Source organism: Lutra lutra, chromosome 1, assembly GCF_902655055.1.
Source record: "Lutra lutra chromosome 1, mLutLut1.2, whole genome shotgun sequence".
Taxonomy (NCBI): Eukaryota; Metazoa; Chordata; class Mammalia; order Carnivora; family Mustelidae; genus Lutra; species Lutra lutra.
In genome coordinates, this window is record NC_062278.1 from 59,817,430 (window position 1) to 59,839,310 (window position 21,881).

General features: G+C 39.5%; 1 protein-coding gene across 1 annotated transcript; it reads left to right on the forward strand.

Annotated features, from left to right (window-relative positions):
• The first annotated feature begins 351 nt into the window (after window positions 1-351).
• On the forward strand, window positions 352-16,668 carry ABHD10 (abhydrolase domain containing 10, depalmitoylase). Its single transcript, XM_047724518.1, has 5 exons — window positions 352-559; window positions 3,549-3,732; window positions 9,716-9,827; window positions 10,333-10,470; window positions 15,549-16,668. Exons 1-5 carry the CDS (start codon window positions 421-423, stop codon window positions 15,891-15,893), a joined length of 918 nt encoding a protein of 305 aa, XP_047580474.1. The 5' UTR covers window positions 352-420; the 3' UTR covers window positions 15,894-16,668.
• The last annotated feature ends 5,213 nt before the right edge of the window (window positions 16,669-21,881 follow it).

A 21,881-nucleotide genomic window follows, 5' to 3' on the forward strand; every position in this document is an offset into this window, starting at 1 on the left:
TAAAACTATCAGGGCGGGAGAGCGATTTATAATGCAAGCAGCCTAGCTAGCATTTTATGCTTCCGCTCCCTAGTGTCCTCGGGATGATCAGATGGTTTCCTATCTAAGAACGTTGGATACGGATTCTCTCCGCACCCTCAGCCACGGAATACCTATCTGCGCATTAAAAAAGGTCGCCTATTGAGGTCAATCAAAACATTCCCAGCCATCAAGGGCAAAAACTGCCGGAGAGAAATAGCTGTCCAATAGTGAGGGGAGGGCAAGCGCGACGACGCTCTGCGCATGTGCGCTCTCTGTTGAAACTCTCCCCGGGTGCTCTTTAGCAAGTCCGGGCTTCCGGCCGGTGGCGCATGCGCAGCCTAGTTATTGTGCGCTGAGCGACTCTGTAGGTCAGCTCGGTGCTCAGGGATCTCTGGGAAGATGGCCGCAGCCGGCATGGCGTCTCTGGGCGCTTGGGTACCTTGTCGGAGGTGGAGCAAAGCGGCCGTCTTCGGCTTCCACCGTGGCCTCACCGCATTATTCAAAAGGAAGCTCGAGGGGACGCCACAGTGGCTCCCAGGTCAGTGGCCGAAAGGCGGGAGAAGTACGCGTTCTTTCGAACATCGGGTTTAGTCCGTTCCTGTTTAGTGCGTTTTTGGCGCCCTATTTAAAAATGTTCATCCCCCATTCTTAGTATCCTTGTTTTAGGCGCTTTCAACAATTCTGGTGGAGGTAGTAAGAAGACCTCTTCTTGGTTCTCGGTATCCTGCCCCGGCCCTTGCTGGCGTTTTCCGCTTTGCAGTTTCAGGATGCTACTCTGCCTTTCTCCCCGCGTTAAGCGCCAACACCGGGAAATATTAAGATGTGCGTTTATTAGTTGCTTTTTCTGTCTTTTCTCTTCAGGTCTAAGGGGTTTACAAATCTTGACTCTGTTAGGATGCTTAGACCTGCCTTTGCTTCACTAGAGGGAATTTACGATATGAACTTTTTTGTTGTTGCAAAAGTGTAGATTCGGTCATCCAGCCGAATTTCTGATTTTGCCTTTTCGATATTCCTAGCTCAGTGAAAACCATAATCATTACTCAACAAAGGAAACTAAAATTTGGACCAAAAATGAGAGCATCTGAATATTTTCTTTATCTTGTGTTTGATTGTTCTCTGTACCACCCTACCCTCAGTATATGTAGTCTGTCTTTCTGAATTTTGTCTTTTTATTCTCCGGTTGTGTTGTTTACACCTTTGCCATAGAAGCTGCCGGGTGCGCTGTGCTTGCAATAGAGACGTCATTGCTGACACCCTTAGTTTTAGTTAAAAATTTTAAGTGTGTATAATCAGTTTAACTTACATTTAATTGTATACAACCTAAAGGCTTGTTGTATATAAGTTCCTCCAGCGAAGTATGGTATGTCAGTTCATTAACAGACTGTAATACTCTTTCATCTCCTTGGCACACCGTTAAGGACTTATGCATCAGGCTTTGAGCTAATCCTTCTAGTATAATAAGATCATTTATGGGTGTAATATTAAGAACCTGTCCACTTACAACTCACCAAAATGAAGTAAATTGTAATTGTCTCTGGAAGAAATTCCTGTTTTGGGCAGTAATATCAAGAAGAAGGTAGGAGGGATATTTTTGAGCGCCGGAAGGAAATGGGAAGTTGACATTTTTGCAAATACAGTCCATCAGCTAACATAACTGGCTCCTGTTAGCCCTGGTTTTCACTAAAAGTTTTAGATTTGGCATATTTCACTATACTCGGAAACTTTGAAACACACTAGTATGTAATAGGGATAGCGTTAGGCCTTCAATTCAGTTTTTAAAATTCAACTTCTTGGGCTGCCTGAATGGCTCAGTTGATAGAGTGTAGAACTCTTAATCTCAGGTTTGTGTGTTTAAGCCTCACCTACTGTGAGCATAGAGCATAGAGCCTACTTAAAAAAAATCAGTCTCAAATCCAAAATGAAGGAAGCTTTTATTAACTCACATGGAGAGGGCCAAGATGTTTTCATTGGCCACAGTAAAGGAGAGGAAGGCTTCATTTAATGCAGGAGATTTTGTTGGTCCAGAAAAAGACCGTAAGGAAATACACAAACGTTTTTTTTTTTTTTTTAGATTTATTTATTTACTGAGAGAGAAACCACGAGAGTGTGTGTGTGTGTGTGTGTGTGTGTGTGTACGCGTGCATGTGTGCACATATGTGGGGGCAGGGGAGGGAGGGAGAGAATCCCAAGCAAACTTCAGGCTCATCACAGAGCCAGATGCTGAGCTCCATCTCGCACCCAAGGTCATGACCTGGGCTGAAATCATAGAGTTGGATGCTTAACCCCGCGCCCCATAAACCTAATTTCTTTGGAAGGAGGAGGTGGGATTTTAAATGACTTAATGTTCTTTAAATATCTTTTTACTTTATTTTTTAAGAGCAAGTATAGATTTTATGGTGGGAAAAATTTTCAAAAACGATGAAACAATGAGTAACTTTGTAAAGTTTGCCAGTTGTACTGTTGTACTTAAATTGCATGAAGATCTGTGTAGCATTCACAAAAAGCCAAACCAACAAATAAAACATGCAGTGATTGTAGACCCTATGAGAAATCTTTTTCCAAAAATGGTGCTATTATAAATTATTCAAGGTTACTTGTAAAGAAACTGCTCATTGAAGCCACCTCAGGTAATAGAGAGTCATGCTTGGCTGTTAACCATGGCCCATGATTTTGTGGGTGGCAAGGGAGCCAGTGGTAAAAGTAGCATACCAGCACCCCCACCTTCGGAACAATTTCTCAAGGGCAGGCCAGAGTTGTTTCTTCCTCTCTGTACCAAACAGTAGAGGATGTGAAACTCCTCAAACATAGACAAAATTAAAAAGAAAATCATACAAGAAAAGGCTAAAACTAGTGTAGATAAATCTGAACATTGATACTATTTAGGAGAGATGATACAGCAGCAACAGGAAAACATTTTTTACAAGTCTTTATCTTTTATTGCCTTGAAATTTCCTCCTCATTGCATATTTTGAAAGAATCAGGATTGGACCTTGCTCAAAGGCTGATTTTGATATGAGTTCAGAAAATAACCATGCATAGGCTTGTGATTTTAGTACTTCAAGTCTTTGTTTTTCCTTTTAAATGGAAGTAGTTTTGACATCAATTTGACAAAGTTAAGATTGAAAACATACAGTTGCCCCTTGAACAACATGGGTTTGACTTTAAAGGTCCACTTATACATTGTTTGTTTTTTTTTTTTTTTTCAATAAATTGCACTACTGTAAATATATTTTCTATATGATTTTCTGAACATTTTCTTTTCCCTAGCCTACTTTGTCGTAAGAATATGATACGTAATATATACGACATACAAAATATGTGTTAACTGTTTATGTTATCCGTAAGGCTTCCAATCAATAGTGGGCTATTAGTAGTTATGTTTTTGGGGGAGTCAGAAGTTACACGTGAATTTTCGACTCATGGGGAGTTAGCATCCCAACCCTCATGTTGCTCATGGGCCAATTGTATATGGTTTTCCAAAAACGGTATTTGTGAACTGTAGTTTATGTTTTGTGTACTTTGTTTAGCTTGCAGACAAAAGACATCAGTCTCTTTCCTTAGTCGACCAGACCTTCCAAACCTGGCTTATAAGAAGCTAAAAGGCAAAAGTCCAGGAGTTATCTTCATCCCTGGCTATATTTCTAATATGAACGGTACAAAAGCATTGGCGATTGAAGAGTTTTGCAAATCTCTAGGTCACGCCTATATAAGGTAGGAACAACGTATTTCAGAGAAAATACTACTACCATTTAGCATGGCAACAGAGAATTATTTCTGCTTTAACCAATTAAAGCAAATGCCAGTGCTTTTATGAATTAACTTATTTTAATGGTCTGTAAACTTTAACCTGGTGATTTCGGGTTATCATAAATGAAACCTTTAAAAGACCTGTTTTAAAATGGTCTTTGTGCCACACTGACAATGCTGGCAGGAAAGGAAACTAGTAGTAACTAAACTCTGGATATAATAATCTAACATGACAACAAACCAATAATAGTAGTTGGCTTTCTTGTGATGTCGTAATTATATTGTGGTTTTCCATTGGGGACATAAAGGCTTTTTATTTGGCCATTCTTTATAACTCTACTTTTAAATTACGTATTTAAAAAATGTATGAATTTAAGAATATTGTATATTTTTCATGTCTCTTACCTGGGATATTTTAAGTTCTCATTTCCTGTCCTCTTCATATTGAGCCCATTCATTCCCTTGGTTTTAAGTTGTAGTCTGTAACTCCAAAATTTATTTCTCTGGCTTAGTATTTTCATTGGTGTTCCGTGCCCCTATAAAAAAAGTAAATAAATAAAGGTATTCTAAAATTAGTATTGTATAGTTCACATTTCCAATGAGTTTTCTCTTTCCCCTCACTCCTGTAGTCTGATTATGTAGAAGGATAAATAGAGAGGATATATGTTGTTTAACAAAAATTTGATTTCACAGTTCCTAATTTTTCATACTGATAATTATTTTAGTAAAAGAATGTGCTTACTTTGTTGTTACTGGGTTTGTTTACCTTAACAATCATTTATATAGAGCCTGATTTGCCAGAAAAGATAGTATTGTTTAGTAGAAAGAACACGGCCTGGGTTCAATAAGTACAGGTATTAGAATCAGTTCCAGCAATAACTGTGACAAGATGAGTCAGCTCAGTAACCGTGGAACTGTATTCTTCATCATAAAAAAGGGGCAGGTTGAACTAAAGATAATTACTGAATCCTTTTTATCACTAACAGCCTAAAAATGTATTCATCTAAATTGTTAGTAGTTTCACTAAAATTCGGTCAGTGGGTCTAGAAAATACATCTTTCAGAAATAAGATAATAAATTTTTAAAACTAAAAAACTTCTAGATTTTATTCAGTATATTAGCTGAGATTATGTCAATTATACGGATTTAGTGTTACTCCTTTTATCATATTAACTGAGTGGTTTTTATTTTCATGCTCAGAACTTTCAAAAATCTGTTCTGACTTAACTGTTATTCTGAAGTCTGGACTGTCTTTTCCAAATATCTGTCTTTTCTAACACTATTGCTGGGTGCTGTAAAACACACAGTGATTCTAAAACATGGCTGTTGTTCTTAACGGTTAGGTGGGGGAAACACAAGATAAAATACATATGAGAAATAAAGCAAAAATACTCATCAGAATGTGATTGTGTCAAAAGAACAGTGTACTTAATTGTACAAAGTGAGAGAAAACTGGGGATTGAAGTGGGTAAAAAATACTTCATAAAGGCACACTGAAGGATATTTCAGACGTGGGTAAGAAGGAAGAGCTATACAGGAAGGAGGACTACCTGGGTCAAAAGCATGATAATATCAGAAAAATTGCCATCATTCTTTTTTGTCCCCAAAAGAATCTGAATCAAGAAATTGTCATTTTGGGGCACCTGGGTGGCTCAGTGGGTTAAGCCTCTGCCTTCGGCTCAGGTCTGCCTTCGGCTCAGGGTCCTGAGATCAAGCCCCACATCGGGCTCTCTGCTCAGCAGGGAGCCTGCTTCCTTCTCTCTTCTGCCTGCCTCTCTGCTTACTTGTGATCTCTGTCTGTCAAATAAATAAAATAAATCTCTATAAAAAATAAAGTAAAAAATTTAAAAAAAGAAATTGTCATTTTACTGGCTCTTGAATTTAAATTGAGACTATGAGCACTGTAATCAGTTCCTGTCTCCCTATAAGACATGACATCTCTGGGTTTTCTGCATTTTGGATACATTCAAAATACATTTTTAACGTAAATAAACATGATTGAATTATAATGTGTACAGACCATTAAGTAGTACTGTGTTAAAAATAAACTAAATATATCTTTATAAATCTTATAAAATTATAGCCCTTTACCACAAAGTTTTAATTTCTTTAAATACATATATATTTTGCAAGATTTTATTTATTTATTTGTCAGAGAGATTGAGAGCACAAGCAGGCAGAGTGGCAGGCAGAGCCGGAGAGAGAAGCAGGCTCCCTGCCCAGCAGAGAGCCTGATGCGGGGCTCGATTCCAGGACCTTGGGATCATGTCCTGAGCCAAAGGCAGCGGCTTAACCAACTGAGCCACCCAGGCGTCCCACCACAAAGTTTTAATTTAACCAAATTCCTTTTTATTAGCTTTTATCAAACTTCATTGCAATCTAATCACTGTTAACTATTGATTGCATGTTAGCTTGTTATTGGAGATTTTATCTTTTATGTGTATTCTAGTTTCTTAGTTTATTTTATTGTGTTTTTGGCTGTAAGATCTTGTTTTTTTTTTTTTTTAATTTTTAAAGATCTTATTTATTTATTTGACAGAGATCACAAGTAGGCAGAGAGGGAGAGGAGGAAGCAGGCTCGCTGCTGAGCAGGGAGCCCGATGTGGGGCTTAATCCCAGGACCCTGGGATCATGACCTGAGCTGAAGGCCGAGGCTTTAACCCACTGAGCCACCCAGGCGCCCCCCCCCCCTTTTTTTTAAAGCTCTTATTTAAGATCTTGGTTCTTGAACAAAGAAATAGTTGTGTATATTGTACAAGAAATGGTACGTATGGCTATAGGAAAATGGTTTCTTGATGTTCTCTCCCCATGCCTAACATAAGATTGAGTTAGAGCTCCAGAATGTAGGACATGGCATTAGGGCTAGTATTCTCTCATAGTTATTTGTCATAGAATAATTAATTGTAGATTTAAGGATATGTCCCAGAGTGTTGAGGCTGCCAGAACAGTGGTGTGTTGCTGTGTCTTAAAGCCCGAACAGCTGAATATGTTTAAATTATCTTCGTCCCTTGATTAGGGTTCAGCAAGAGTGAACTGCATTTTTTACCCATACCTTTTAGTATCACTGAATGTGTGCCTTTCCCTCTTTGGAGGGACTCTACGTATATTCTGCATCTGCAATGCATATTAGGTTAGTTTTTTGTTTGTTTTAATTTTATTTGTTTATTTGACAGAGGGAGCATAAGCAGGCAGAGTAGCAGCAGAGGGAGAGGGAGAAGCAGGCTCCCTACTGAGTAAGGAGCCTGACACGGGGCTCGATCCTAGGACCTTGGGATCATGACCCGAGCCCAAAGCAGCAATGCATATTTGGAAGGCAGCTGTAAATGATGCAGCAAGTAGAGATGCCCAATTGCCCAGCAGGGGAGGGAAAAGGAGGATTGGCCAGTGTCTTTCCTCTTCTCCTGGGTCTCACTGCCGTGTCCCCTGGATTGTGAGAAGTGTGATTGAGGCTTCAGCAGTGCCCTCGTTACACAATTCCCATGGGTCCCAAATCATTTCACTTTATACCTAAAGAAAATGTTTATTTCTTCTTTCTCCATGACTTATAAATCCCTAAGAAAATGTTGTATGCTATTTATCACATATATATTCTTACACGTACACTGAAAACACTAGGATTAGTTTTCACCAGATTTGAAGAGTAAACAAAATCCTTCAAATTTGAATAAAGTGATTCTTTTTACTTTTATCTTCCACTTTTATTTAGTATATGTTGTGATACTCAAGTGTATGAGGCTTATTAATTACATGCCTTGCTTCTGAATGCAGAGACAAACCAAGAAGGGTGTTCCCTGCGAGGATCTGACAGTCTCACAGCAATGCTGAGGCACACTACACACACAAACTGTCTTCTAGAGTAGGTTATAAGAAATTGATTGTGACTGCTAAAAGTGAATTCTATATAAGTTTCATTAGGTAGAGATTTTTTCTTCAGCTTTTCTGGGAAGTTTTTCCAGCAAAAAAAGATTCATTTGGACTAAGCTCTAAGAGCGTATGAGCTGTGCAAATGAAAGGAGAAGGTATTCAGGTAAAGGGAATAGTAGGAGGCATGAAAAAAGACAAAGAACAGGAGCCAGTTGAGTAACAGCAAGTTGTTTAGTTTGGCCAAGGCAGTAGTGGCCTCTGATGAAATGATAAAAGGTCAGTCCAACATGACCAGAAGCTAGTGGTCTATAAAAACAAGCTAACGTGCTAAATGTTTATGTTGTATGTCACAGGGAACCACTGAAGTTTATGCCATGTCAGTATCATGTTGCAGAAGAAACCTGAGAGGTATAAAGTGGATCCATTCGGAAAGAGACTAGTCATAGAGACAGGAGGCTACTGTGATAGGCCAGGTTTGCAGCATAATATTGGTCTTACCGAATTGCAGAGAAAGATGAATGAGAAGAAAGGAGAGAGAGTGAGAGAGAATGGTACAGGAGGAAGCAGTGTTTCGTACCCTGGGGAAAAAACAGATTAGAATAAAACAGTCTGCTCTTGAAGAACTGACAGCGTAGTCAGACAAACATTTGAAACTTGATTACAACACAGTATGAAAAGTGTTGAGGGAGTACATACAAAGGAAGTGACTGATGGTAGTAAGCAGGGCATGTATGTCAAAGAAAGTGCTTCAGAGGAAGTGCCTTGACTTAAACATTGAGTAAGAGTTTGGGTGAGAAAGGAAGGCTTCCCCCAGGGGCTGGGGTTTAAGGCAACCTGCAGGTGTGGTATGATACTTCATGATCTGTTGAATTGAGCCTTGAGGGAATGTAAAATGCACAGATCACACAGACTTCGAGCCTGAAGACCTCGAAAGTTGGAAGGAGATGCAAACTAATGGGATGAATTGGTGTTCATAAATTTGATTTGCCTCCTTCCTTTCATTAATTTAGTAAATACTAAGCATATACCATTTGCAAGGTTCTGATCTAGGCACCAAGAAAGCAGTGTGGGGAGCAAAATAGTCTGGGCCCATATGGTGCTTCCATTCTAGTGTTGGAGACAGACCACACATAGATTTATGTCAAGTAGCAGTATATGCCATGAAGAAAATAAAGCAGGGGACGGAATTCGAGAATGATGAAAGAAGCACAGTTTTGGTTTGAGTTGGTCACAGAACGCATCACTGGGGATGTAACATTGGAGCAGGAGGCCTGAATGAGGTGAGGGAGCAAGCAAACTGGCTCTCTGGAATTGTAGAGAGAGAAGCTGATGTAAAACTCCTGAGGCACAAACGTGGGTGGTGTATTCCATCAACTTCAGGAAGGCGAGTGAAGATAACAGTTGGGAGGGAGGGAACAGGAAGAAATGATCAGAGAGGTAGTCAGAGGCTAGATTATGGTATGGACTTTATATTTCATTTAAAGATTATAGAAAGCTTTCAGAGGGGGCGCCTGGGTGGCTCAGTGGGTTGAGCCGCTGCCTTCGGCTCGGGTCATGATCTCGGGGTCCTGGGATCGAGTCCCGCGTCGGCCTCTCTGCTCGGCAGGGAGCCTGCTTCCCTCTCTCTCTCTGCCTGCCTCTCTGTCTACTTGTGATCTCTCTCTGTCAAATAAATAAATAAAATCTTTAAAAAAAAAAAAAAAGATTATAGAAAGCTTTCAGAGGGTTTGTGCAAGACATGATTTTTGTTTTAAAAGGATCACTGACGACTACATGGGGAAGAGACTACGAGGGTAGGAAAGGGTGGCAGGAGACATAAGCAGAGACTGTCACACTGGTCCAGTCAGAGGAGATAGTGACGGGGAGCCGCGGCTGGTGGTGGGGAGGGCGAGAGAGTTAGTGGCTGAAGGCGATATTTGAAGGTAATGCCAGTAGGATCTGCTGAAATATAGATTGACCTCAGTGTTTCATTTTAATATATTTTAAGCTTTGTAATAATGGTAAATGTACTGTCTTCCTCAAAAATCAGAGAAACAGACATATAAATAGATATTTAGATGTAGATTTGTTTCCCTTTTTCTAGGTTTGATTACTCAGGAGTTGGAAATTCGGATGGCAACTTAGAAGAATGCACAGTGGGAAGATGGAGAAAAGATGTTCTTTCTATAATTGATGACTTAGCTGAAGGACCACAGGTGACTGTTTTTGTTAAATATGATTATTGACTAACCTCATGCTTTTTTAACTGTTTCTTTAGCGATGAAAATTTAATTGTTTAAATATTTAACCATCAGTTTTGGTATTTGATTTAAATTTGTTCTGTCATTTTTACTTTCTTACAAAATGTAAGTAAGCATTTTACTTTTCACTGCAGTCATAATTTTAATTCTGCTTTGTGCCAAATATTAAAAGTCTGGGAGCTAATGGATGTAGAAGACAAAAGTACATACATAAATTACTCAGTCCACTTACAGAAAAGAAAATTCCTCTTTAAAACTATAAATTTTGGGGGCGCCTGGGTGGCTCAGTGGGTTAAGCCGCTGCCTTCGGCTCAGGTCGTGATCTCAGGGTCCTGGGATCGAGCCCGCATCGGGCTCTCTGCTCAGCAGGGAGCCTGCTTCCTCCTCTCTCTCTGCCTGCCTCTCTGCCTGCTTGTGATCTCTCTCTCTGTCAAATAAAACTATAAATTTTTATTTTTAGATACTAGTTGGATCTAGCCTTGGAGGATGGCTTATGTTTCATGCTGCAATTGCAAGGCCACAAAGGGTTGTTGCCCTTATTGGTATAGCAACAGCTGTAGATGGCCTAGTGACACAGTTCAATCAGCTTCCTGTTGAGGTAAGTCACAAGCAACCTCCTGTCATTCTCCTGCTCCCTCTTGGAATATTTGTTCATGTGTCATCTGTCCTTTGACTTCCTTTGCTGGCTCATCTTTTTGCCTTAGCCGCCTTTTTGTGTAAAATCTCCACCTTCTTTAACTAATTGGTCTCTTGTTCAAGTTTCCCTTTTTTTCACGGCCTCTTCAAATCATTCTGCTGAATATTTGAACCATGTTAATGAAATCACACTTAAATTCTTTTTTTAGCAACATTTTCTTTATAAATCACATTTACGTATACATTGTGATCTCTTTTTGTACCTCTTATTCTTACTTTGTGGCATATGGGAAATAGTACTTATGATCTTGTTAGACTTGGGTCATCAGTTTTGAAACTTTTTTTTTTAAGCATGAAAGCAGCCTCAGAACCTTTCCCAGCAGAGCTCTGCAAGTACACACTATCAGTCGATCAGAATTAGCACACAGGAGATGAGATTTGCCATTCCTGGCTTAGACACTTAGTTGGCATTCTTTTCTACAACTAATTCTCACTTAAAAAAAAATTGCTTTTCATTATTAGCATGCCTTTCAGCAAATCATGGTTGAAACAAGGTTTCTGAAATGAATGAAGGTAATGTACTTGTTATGCTTCATTATTGGGCATATGTTTAAGCACTTCACTTGTCTGCAGGGGTAAAGGAATCGTGGGTCAAGGCTGTTTATTTGTGTATATTTTGTTACTCTTTTGTGATCAGTTGAGTTCTCTTTGCCTCTCTTTCCCCTAAGGATCTAAATGTCCCTGTGGACCATGATCCTGGCAGGATTGAGGCACAGAAAATAAAAGAAAACCAGTTGTGTGTTGGTTCAGATAATGTCCCAAGGCCAGTAGCCTCAGTTCCACCTGACAACTTGCTGGAGATGCACATTCCTGAGCTTCCCCTTGCTGCCAGTGGTCTGCTTTAGTCAGCTGAAGTTGGAGAACCACTGCGCTAGAGAGCAGATGAGCACATGGAGGGGGGAAGAAGCACATGTAGTGTTGAATAGTAGAGTACATTGACGTTTGCCTCGTTCTGCACTCGTGCATACCAGTGCCATAGATTATACAGTTCTGAGCTTATTTCTCAGTCCACATTCTTCTCAGCTTCTGGAACAAATGGCATTGTCTGCAAATGTGGTTTTATGTCATTTCCTCTGAGGGCTAAGATTACAAAGCTGGTCTACCTTGCGCTTATATTTCTGGGGGAAAAATTATTATTATTATTATTATTTTTGCTATCTTAGTTGTTTCTCATGCATGCATAGTTGCTCAGTGTCCTCATTCTGCTAAATTCTACCATTGCATCTTTCTGCATATAAACTTTGAACCCTTTACCCTGTCCTTTAACTCAGTTAAATAGTGGCTCTCCTGCTAGGAAATTATTTCGAGAACGTAGCAGATTGAGGAGGAGGTGATTAAATAATTTTTTTGTTGTTGTTACAGTAAATGACAGGATCTTTGTATATTTCTTTTTATGTGTATGTATCCACATTACTCAGGGAGGATATGGTGAATATCACCTAAGTGACTGAGAAGATCTATGGCCTGCAAATCAGGGCATGTCTTTGCTAATCCTGAATCAGACCAGCAAATGGTTGTTAATAGAAGCATGTTAATTTAAAAGCATGTATAAGGGAAGAGCAGAGGCACTAAGAACACTATCTCTTCTTCACAGAAGCAGTTACCTCTAACAATGGCAAGGCAGCAAAAGTGGTGATTGTTACTATCATCTTTAGCCCAGGCAGTGTTAACACTCAGCATTGCTTATTGTGTAGGAACACTCTAACAATGTCTCCTTCTTTGAACACTTGAGGCCATCAGACAGGAAGCACAGCTGTTTCAAATATAAGCTTTGCAACCACATCGCCTTGATGTGGTTTCTTCTAGCCTTAGAACTTAATATATATTGTACGTTTTCTTCGGTTAATGATGTTTTTTGCTCTTCTGAACTTTTTGTTTTTGAGGGTTCAGTACGTATAACATTTTGTAAAGTGAAGTTTGTTCTTTGGACAGTATTCATTCAATTCAGTGGCAGATAACAGCTTGATGGGAACGGGGATACTAAAAGTGCAGCTGTTCTTAATTATGTCTTAGTAATTACCATGGTTCCCACTTCATCTAATAACCAATGAAACTGAGTTCTAATTACTGACATTAGAAATTTAGGAATTATCCTGAGTACCATGAGGATTACTGAACATCAATTTTTTAAAAAATATTTTATTTATTTATTTGACAGAGATCACAAGTAGGCAGAGAGGCAGGCAGAGAGAGAGGAGGAAGCAGGCTCCCCACTGAGCAGAGAGCCCGATGCGGGGCTCGATCCCAGGGCCCTGGGATCATGACCTGAGCCAAAGGCAGAGGCTTTAACCCACTGAGCCACCCAGGCACCCCTGAATATCAATTTTTGCCTTAAATATTCAGTTCCCATGTTTTAATGAAGAAGACAGCCCCGCATCGGGCTGTCTGCTCAGCAGGGAGCCTGCTTCCACCTCTCTCTCTGCCTGCCTCTCTGCCTGCAAATAAATAAATAAAATCTTTTTTAAAAAATGCCTTGATATTAATACAGATTCATGTTTCTCACAGTTTTTAAAATTTTATTAATTTCAAATCATTTGAAGACATGGTTAAGAGTAGAGCCTTCAGATACACAGCTTTTTCACATCAGTAAATCATTTTGGAATTTTAAAGAATATATTAAAATGCCTGAATACATACGGATTATAGCATACATATTTTACTGTTTAAATTCTTGTTTTCCTTTCATATTTGCAATAAATTAATGTATTTTAAATATGGAAAAACCATATCTTCACTGAAAATTTAAATACAAAAATTTTCAATATATTATATTTGGTTTGTCTTTCCTTTTATTTTTCCTTATTTTTGATAAGATGTCCACCTATTTTTCTAGTCAGAAATGCCCTTAATATGATATGGTTGCAAGAGCCATAAAAATATTTATGTCTTGATATATTAGTTAAATATAATCTCTCCAAATAAGTTATTATATACAGATAAATCTTTGTGCTCAAGATGTTCATAGAAGTACCCAGCAGTTCGGAGGTTCATACATAGCAGAGCAGCTCCCTCGCTGCAGTCTATTGCAAGTCAGCCCTCGACACAAGGGTTTGCATTTTTTTAATATTTTTAAAATTAAAAAAATAAAGGAAAAAATATAAAAAAAAAGAAGTACCCAGCAGTATGGAAATATTTAATTAGCTTAGATCCAGTATAATGGACTACTGTGCAACCTTTGAAAACCTCATAGAATTTTTTAAAAACCCAGATATTATGTAGAAGTAAAGCAATGTAGAAAACTCTGTATGAATGTGTGATAGATATCCGTTTTACATATTACATGTATAAAACCAAATACATGGAGAAAAATATTGGAAGGAAACGAGCCAGAATATTCATGGGTGTTGTATCTAAGAGGTGGGATTATGTGTGATTACTCTTTTTTATAATTTATATATTTCCCATGTTTTCTTTTCTTTTTTTTTTTTTTAAAGATTTTATTTATTTATTTGACAGAGAGAGATCATAAGTAGGCAGAGAGGCAGGCAGAGAGAGAGGAGGAAGCAGGCTCCCCGCTGAGCAGAGAGCCCGATGCGGGGCTCGATCCCAGGACCCTGAGATCATGACCTGAGCCGAAGGCAGCGGCTTAACCCACTGAGCCACCCAGGCGCCCCTATTTCCCATGTTTTCTATAATGTGTGTACATTACTTTAATTAGAAAAGTTGTTTAAGGGGTGCCTGGGTGGCTCAGTCTGTTAAGTGTCTGCCTTCAGCTCGGGTCATGATGCCAGGGTCCTGGGATTGAGCCCTGCTTGTGGCTCCCTGCTCATTGGGAAGCCTGTTTCACCCTTCTCCCGCTGCCCCTCCCCTTGCTCCTGCTCCATCTCTATCTCAAATAAATAAATAAAATCTTAAAAAAAAAAGAAAAAGAAAAATTGTAAAGACAAATTATAATCCAAAAAGTAAGACAAATTATAATCTAAAAACTAAGGCAAATTATAATCTAATAAGTAAAAAAAATTCTTCAAGAATCAAAAGATACCCAGTGTTTCATTTTAAGAGAGTAAGTGTGGAAATGATTTCCTTATTCAGTTTGCAGGAAGTATTTGGAAGACTTTGTTGTCTTCCAAAACAACACATTTTTTTTTCTCATTCCCTAGGACTCTGGAAGGCAAAAGCAGTGCCTCTTTTTTTTTTTTTTTTTGTAACATTTAGCCTGAAAAAAAAAAAATTTTTTTTTTAAGATTTTATTTATTCCTTTGACAGCGTAAGCGAGAGAGAGCCCACAAGCAGGGGGAGAGACAGGGAGAGAGAAAAGCAGACTCCCCACTGACCTGTGAGTCCCCTGTTGGGGCTCATGGGGCTTGATCCCAAGACCCTGAGATGACCTGAGCCAAAGGCAGATGCCCAACCAACTGAACCATCCAGACACTCCCAGCCTGAAATTCTATGTTTGATTATGCCAGAGTAATTACTATCTTATTTTTCATTTTTAGTTTTAGGGTTGATTCTTTTCTTCCCTTATCCCCTCCCCATTTTAGTAACTTCACATATAGACACTCAGTTTTGTGCTTTTTGAAATCTGAACAATTGTTATTCCTAAGAATTGGTTTTATATATTATGAATGATACCTGAACTTATTCCAAGAAATTACTTTTTTCTCCCCTTCGTTTTCCCTTTCATTTGGGATGAAGCAGCACCTGATTTAAGATGTTACCTGATAAAGCGAAATCTAAGTTTGAATCCTAGCCATGACAGTTGTTACCTTTCAGTTTTAAACATGAAATTTAACCTCTCCAGACTCCAATACCCTCTTTTGTAAAAATGCAATAATAACAACTTTTATCAGGATCTCATGAGATACTGTGTGTAAAGTGCCTGTCACAGTACCTTGCACAACGTTTAATTATTGATAATTATCATTATTACATTTTTATCTCTTTTTTTCCTTTTCCTCTAGGACTGCTTTCCATAGACTGTTTAAGACTACTGCATGTGTTAGAGTTGCATACATTTCTTTTCCTCTTTTTTCCCAATAGGTCAAAAAGGAAGTAGAGACGAAAGGCGTATGGGCCATGCCATCAAGGTACAGTGAAGACGGAGTTTATCACCTTCGGTACAGTTTCATTAAGGAAGCTGAACACCACTGCTTGTTACATAGCCCTATCCCTGTGGACTGCCCGGTGCGACTGCTCCATGGCATGAAAGATGACATCATACCTTGGCATACATCCATACAGGTTGCTGACCGAGTGGTCAGTGCAGATGTAGATGTCATCCTCCGGAAGCATAGTGATCACCGAATGAAGGAAAAAGCGGACATTCAACTCATTGTTTACACTATTGATGACTTAATTGATAAGCTTTCAACTGTAGTTAACTAGAATCACATTTTTAGTTGGTATGTAAACCAGCGGATCCAAAAGCTTGGAAGAGGGATAACAAATGAAAGACCCCAATACTTAGGTTTTTTCCTCTTGTCTCTACTTTGTAAATATCGCATGAGTATTTATTCAATGATGTAGGATACAAATGGTGCAGATCGTGAAGAAAGTACAAGCTGCTGTTTGGAAAATTTTCTCCTTCCTTCAATCTTTGATTATTTTTAAATTGAAGTATTGTTGACACACCAGTGTTATGTAGTTTCAGGTGTACAACATAGTGATTCGACAGCCCTATATGTTACACTGCGCTCACCACAAGTGTAGCTATTGTCTGTACGATAGGGCGCTATTACAGTACCGTTGACTCTGTTCCCTGTGTGGTACCTTTCATCCCAGTGATTACTCATTCTGGAGCTGGAAGCCTGTAGCTCCCACTCCTCTTCACTTATTTTTGTTCATCCACCCACCCCTCCCTCTGACAACCACCAGTTCTCTGTTTATGTGGGTCTGTTTCTGCTTTGTTTGTTTTGCTTTTTAGGTTCCACATATAAGTGAAATCATATCATATTTTGTCTTTCTCTGTCTTATTTCACTTAATTTAATACCCTCTAGATCTATCCATGTTGCATGTTTTTTTTTTTAATTAAAATATTTCCTACTTTTTTGTTCAAGAGATGTTTACCTGCTAAATGCTTATGTTAAATCAGGACAGCTCTTAATTTGTTGTATTCTTGTCTACTTAGAATTGTTAATAAAGCTGGAATTTTTTGTCTTTTTTTGGTGTTGGCCATATACAGAGATTTATAAAATTGCTTCTGATTTTAAAATGCATTTCACAAAATATAGGACAGTCTTTATTAAAATAAATCTGAAATGACCAGAAAAAATCCTGAAGCATAATAAAGTTCAAAAAGTAAGGATACCACTTTATATATTATATTCTGCATATTATAATTTGACTTAAAGTTATCCTTTTTTAAAGGCTCAAAACTTTATAGTAATATAAAGGAAATATATCGCTTTTAAATGTTGGCTTGTATGTCATTTAAATGGGGGGGTGTGATCTTAATGATGTAGTATATTCTAAAGAGGTAATTAATCTTTATATATTATTGCCTGCCTGCAGAAACATTCGTTTTCTGTTAATATGTGCCTTAAGTACAAATAGCCAAGTGACTACTATCTATGTCAGAGGGCTTTCTGAAGTGTAGAGATAGTAAGAAAATACAAAATGCAATTATTACATAGGTGTTTTTAAGAACTAAAATGAGCTTGTGCAGTAGTGAGCCTTGATATTACTGAGTTGGTGTCAAGGCAAAACAAATTGACAACATGACACACAGAGAAAATCGTTGGGATAAAATTCCTGTGCCAAAGAAAGCTAACAGCAGGCCTCACTGCTTAGCCTCAGAGAGACCAGCTTGTAGATGAGCCCATGGTTGCATCTGGGAACTTGGCTTTCGCAGGTTTCCACCATTCCCAGAAAGGATAAAGTGGCTCACTCTGCCTAAACTGTCTATACTGCATGAACAGTAGTGTTTGTGCTGAACACCTTTCCCTCTGGGAGTCTGCAGTTGTAAGTGGCAAGCAGAGGCTGCCTAAGTGGCCAGCTCCCACTACTCGGGCACTGGCCTGGTGGACCACATTTCACAGGTATCGTCACAACTCCTTACTGGGGGAATTTCCGCTCATGTGGCATGATCACTGGGACAGAATTCTTGAAGCTTCTGCCTCATTTCTCCAGACATCGCCTCCTGCGTCTTTTTCCTTTGCATATTTTACTGTGTACCCTTTCACTAAGAAGTCCTAGCTCTGAGAAGTAGGTGCTGAGTTCTCTGAGTCCTAACAAGTTATCGAACCTACAGGTGGTCTTCAGGACCCCTGACTCAGATACTAAAAAGGTTAATGCCTTACAGGACTGCAATCTATGAGTTCTCTTTTATACTGAACAGGAGTCACTGAGCGCTCAAATGCACGAGTCGCGCATGTGTCGTGCCTAGTGACAGCGGGAGTTGATAGCGGATAGTAGGGTGGGTGTTCCAGGGCCTGCTCCGCCCAGACACCGCTAGTCACAAGGATTCAAAAGACGAAGAGAAAGTGGCCCTGCCCATGGGACTTGTCTGGAGCTAAACTCGTAATAAAATGTAATAAGCATGATTAGAGATTTGTAGCATACCTGTAGAGGCAATGGGCATTCAGGTTAGGGACAAACTATGCGGTGTGGGTTTAAACTCCTAGCTCACCATTTACAAACCCTGTAATTGAGCGATTTACTTAACCTCTTTGCAGTTTTTTCAGCTGTAAAATGACGTAAAGCTAGGTAATAAAGCATAAGGATTCAGTAAGTACAGTACCTTTAGAACAATGACACACATGCACAGGAGTCACTATCTTTTCACTTATAACACCCTGAGTACAGTCTGGTGAGAAACTGGTGGACATAATTTGTGGGGTTTAGGAAGAAAAAGCAGCAAGGAAGCCGGCAGGGCTTTCAAAGCACCTTCTCTTCAAGATGCTAAGCTGGAAGAAGGTTAGTTGTGTGGTATCATTTCAAACATTCAAAGGTTAGCAAAGGGGAGGAGGAGAAACCTTCACTATCTGAAAATAGGAAAAGCTGTTTCATTTATTTTTATTTAAAAAATATTTTATTCATTGGAGAAAAAGCACAAGCAGAGGGAGAGGGAGAAGCAGACTTCTCACAGAGCTGTGAGCCCGATGCAGGACTCGATCCCAGGACCTGGAGATCATGACCCAAGCTGAAGGCAGACACCCAGCTATCTGAGCCACCCAGATGTCCCTGGAAAAGCCATTTTGAAATCTCACATAGCTTTGCAGAGGGTAATCACAAATTCCAAATTCCAAATGATTTTGTATTTGTATCAATGAGATGTATTCTAGTGCATTGTTAATTACTTTAGTGGGAGTTTTCCCCCAGTGTTTTCCCCTAAAGCCCTCTTTTTTCTTTTCTTTCTTTCTTTCTTTCTTTTTTTTTTTCTAAAACCACTCCATGCCATGTATCCAGTGACACGGAAAACGCTTGAACAAGCAGCAGCCCCTGAGTGCCTTATCCTCTGGAACCCCTGCATTATTTTAACAGCGACATGAGCCTTCTAAACAACCTCGGCACGTGTGATGGAGAGAGAGAAGGCAGACGCCAATGGTAAGGAAACCTAAGTGAGGCCACAGAATAAATTTGCTTTTGCTGCATCTGCTGAGCTTAGACGCATGTCCAGACACAGATCTGAACAGTAGCTGTTCTCTGAGCAGCCAATAGAAAGTAATGTGTGGACGAGATGAGGGAAAGAGCCTGGGGCAAGGCTGAGCTTTACAAAGCAAGGAGCTCGCAAGGAGAATAGGACCAGCCACAGAATGGGTCAGTGCCCAAAGGGAAAACACCTAATTTTCATTAAATTTGAAACTGATAAAATAATACCCACACAACTAAGAAACTCTTATTTTCTGAAGGAAAGAAGTAGATGGATGGAATTTAGATACACCGTTTAAAGATCCCCTTTAAATACACATCTAGTCATTTTTTTTTAAAGATTTTATTTATTTATTTGACAGAGAGAGATCACAAGTAGATGGAGAGGCAGGCAGAGAGAGAGAGAGAGAGAGAGAGAGGGAAGCAGGCTCCCTGCTAAGCAGAGAGCCTGATGTGGGACTCGATCCCAGGACTCTGAGATCATGACCTGAGCCAAAGGCAGCGGCTTAACCCACTGAGCCACCCAGGTGCCCCCACATCTAGTCATTTTTAATTTAGAGATGTAATCACATGGTATGCATGGTTCTTTTGATTTTTTTTTTTAAATGATGCTTTTGTACATTTAGAGAATATACCTAGTAAAATTATGCAACCAATTTTTCTTTTTTAACCAATTGTGTCTTTTGAGGAAATTATACTTCCAAATATTTGGACTCTCCCTTTTCTTGGGCTTTCAGGGTTTTGCTGACAGAAAAACTCTCTTCTACTAAAAAAAGAAATATAAAGGTCAAGTGTCAGTTGCCCAGTGAAAGCCTTTCCCAACTTGTTCCCACCCCTCTGTTTCTAACAGGTTTGTCATCAGGTCCTCTGCGCTCTCAAGAACAGCATTCTGTTCTCTTTTTGATAAAACTTAAGTGCTTTACTGGGCACCTGGGTGGCTCAGTTGGTTAAGTGTGTACCTTCTGCTTAGGTCATGATCCCAGGGTCCTGGGATCGAGTCCTGCATCGGGCTCCCTGCACAGCGGGGAGTCTGCTTCTCCCTCATCCTCTCCCCAACTCATGCTCTCTCTCTTTCTCTCACGCTGTTCTCTCTCTCAAAAAATTAATAAAATCTTTTAAAAAAAGAAAAAAAAACCCAAGTGCTTTACTATTCCCATGTATGTACCAATCTCCCTGAGGTCAAGAGCTTTGTTTTGACACGCTCGCCCCACAGGCATCTCTGACCATGCCCTGACAGCTCTTTGCTCACTTGTCCTCCTTACCCACTGCATTAACATTAACGTTCTGGGGAATTCTGACCTTGGCCTTCTCTCCCTACTTACCCTAAACAACCACACTAATGCTCCTAGTTTTTTGAGAGGAAGAGGGAGAGAGAGGATCTCAAGCAGACACCCTGCTGAGTGCAGAGCCTGATCTCACAACCCTGACTGAGATCATGACCTGAGCCAAAATCAGGGGCTTAACCAACTGAGCCACCCAGGTGCCCCGCCACATTCCTAGTTTTAACAGCTCCTTGCATGCAGGTGATTCAAGTCCATTCCTCCATTCCAGACTTTCCTCTTGAGCTCCAGACCCGTTAAACCAACTATCTAATGCACTGGGATGGATCATGGGCCTCCCAGATGTAGGAAGTACAAACTCTGTTACCTTTCCCCTATATGTACCTCCCAAATGAGTCCCCTTACAATAAATGGCACCATTAACCTGTTATACCAGTCAAATTTGGAGGCACTCTGATCATCTCCATTTCCTTCACACACATCAATAGGATGATTCTCTTTCCCTAATAAAACAACTCAGAATTCTTTTGCATAAGTCCAGTGGCAGGCAAAGCCAGTAAATATTTAACAGCTAGCTTTCCAGAAAAAATAAATAAATAAATAAATAAATAAATAAAAGCACCCTGATTTATAAATTTGCCAACATCCATGGCATAAATATTTCTTTAATGACTGGTTTGAAGCTATCACGATGATGTCACTGAACTCAACCAAGCTGGGCAGAAATGGCCAGGAGCACACCATTATACAGTAAATACTCTGTAAAGAGACAGCAAACATAATAATATTCTCAAAAGTACATGTAATAGTAAAATGTAGCAAAATAAATTAGGAAGTAATCTATTTTGAGTATTTAACATTTGTAATTAAGTTTATATAATTTAATTGCTTATAATGGCTACGTGACAACTGGCTTTCCCCACTCCTGAAAATTTAACCATGGGCCCTTGCAAGCAGACTCCTTTATGGTCTAGAGCCTCCATGACAGCCACGCCTTAGTTTTCTTCCTGTATGTCTCTTCTCTTTGATCCTAGGCTCTGTTGATACTGGAACATTTTCACCTGCCTAACGAAGCTGCCTTTGCCCGCCATGTTCCTGACGTTCCCGACCCCTCCCGCTTCACTCCATCCGCATGGTAACACATCACCCCTTTCACCTGATAAACACCCACTCATCTTTTGAGGCTTAAAGTCATCTCATTTAGAAACCTGTTCCCCAATCCCTACCCCCTTCTTCTAGGTATCACTGTACCTCAGTACCTTGTGCATATTTTTAGCATGACACCTTGCTGGTATTTATTGTTTGCAAGTTTAACTTTGCTACTAGACCTAGTTGCCATGTCCCATGCATTTTTGTACTCAGATACATAGGCCCTTTAAAAAAGCTGTCGAGAAAATTAATTCTAACCCTAGTAGACCTCAGTAAATGTAGAGTTGAGCCTATTTCCCTCAGGGATCAAACATTTTTTTTTTTCTAAAGACTTTTGGTAGATTGCGGGACACT

What these genes read in the sequence shown, in the direction of transcription:
- ABHD10 (XM_047724518.1), top strand. Translation starts at nt 421, where the DNA reads ATGGCCGCAGCCGGCATGGCGTCTCTGGGCGCTTGGGTACCTTGTCGG. An exon ending in CTAGGTCACGCCTATATAAG is followed by an intron (nt 3,733 to 9,715) that starts GTAGGAACAACG and finishes CCCTTTTTCTAG; the next exon opens with GTTTGATTACTCAGGAGTTG. An exon ending in TCAATCAGCTTCCTGTTGAG is followed by an intron (nt 10,471 to 15,548) that starts GTAAGTCACAAG and finishes TTTTCCCAATAG; the next exon opens with GTCAAAAAGGAAGTAGAGAC.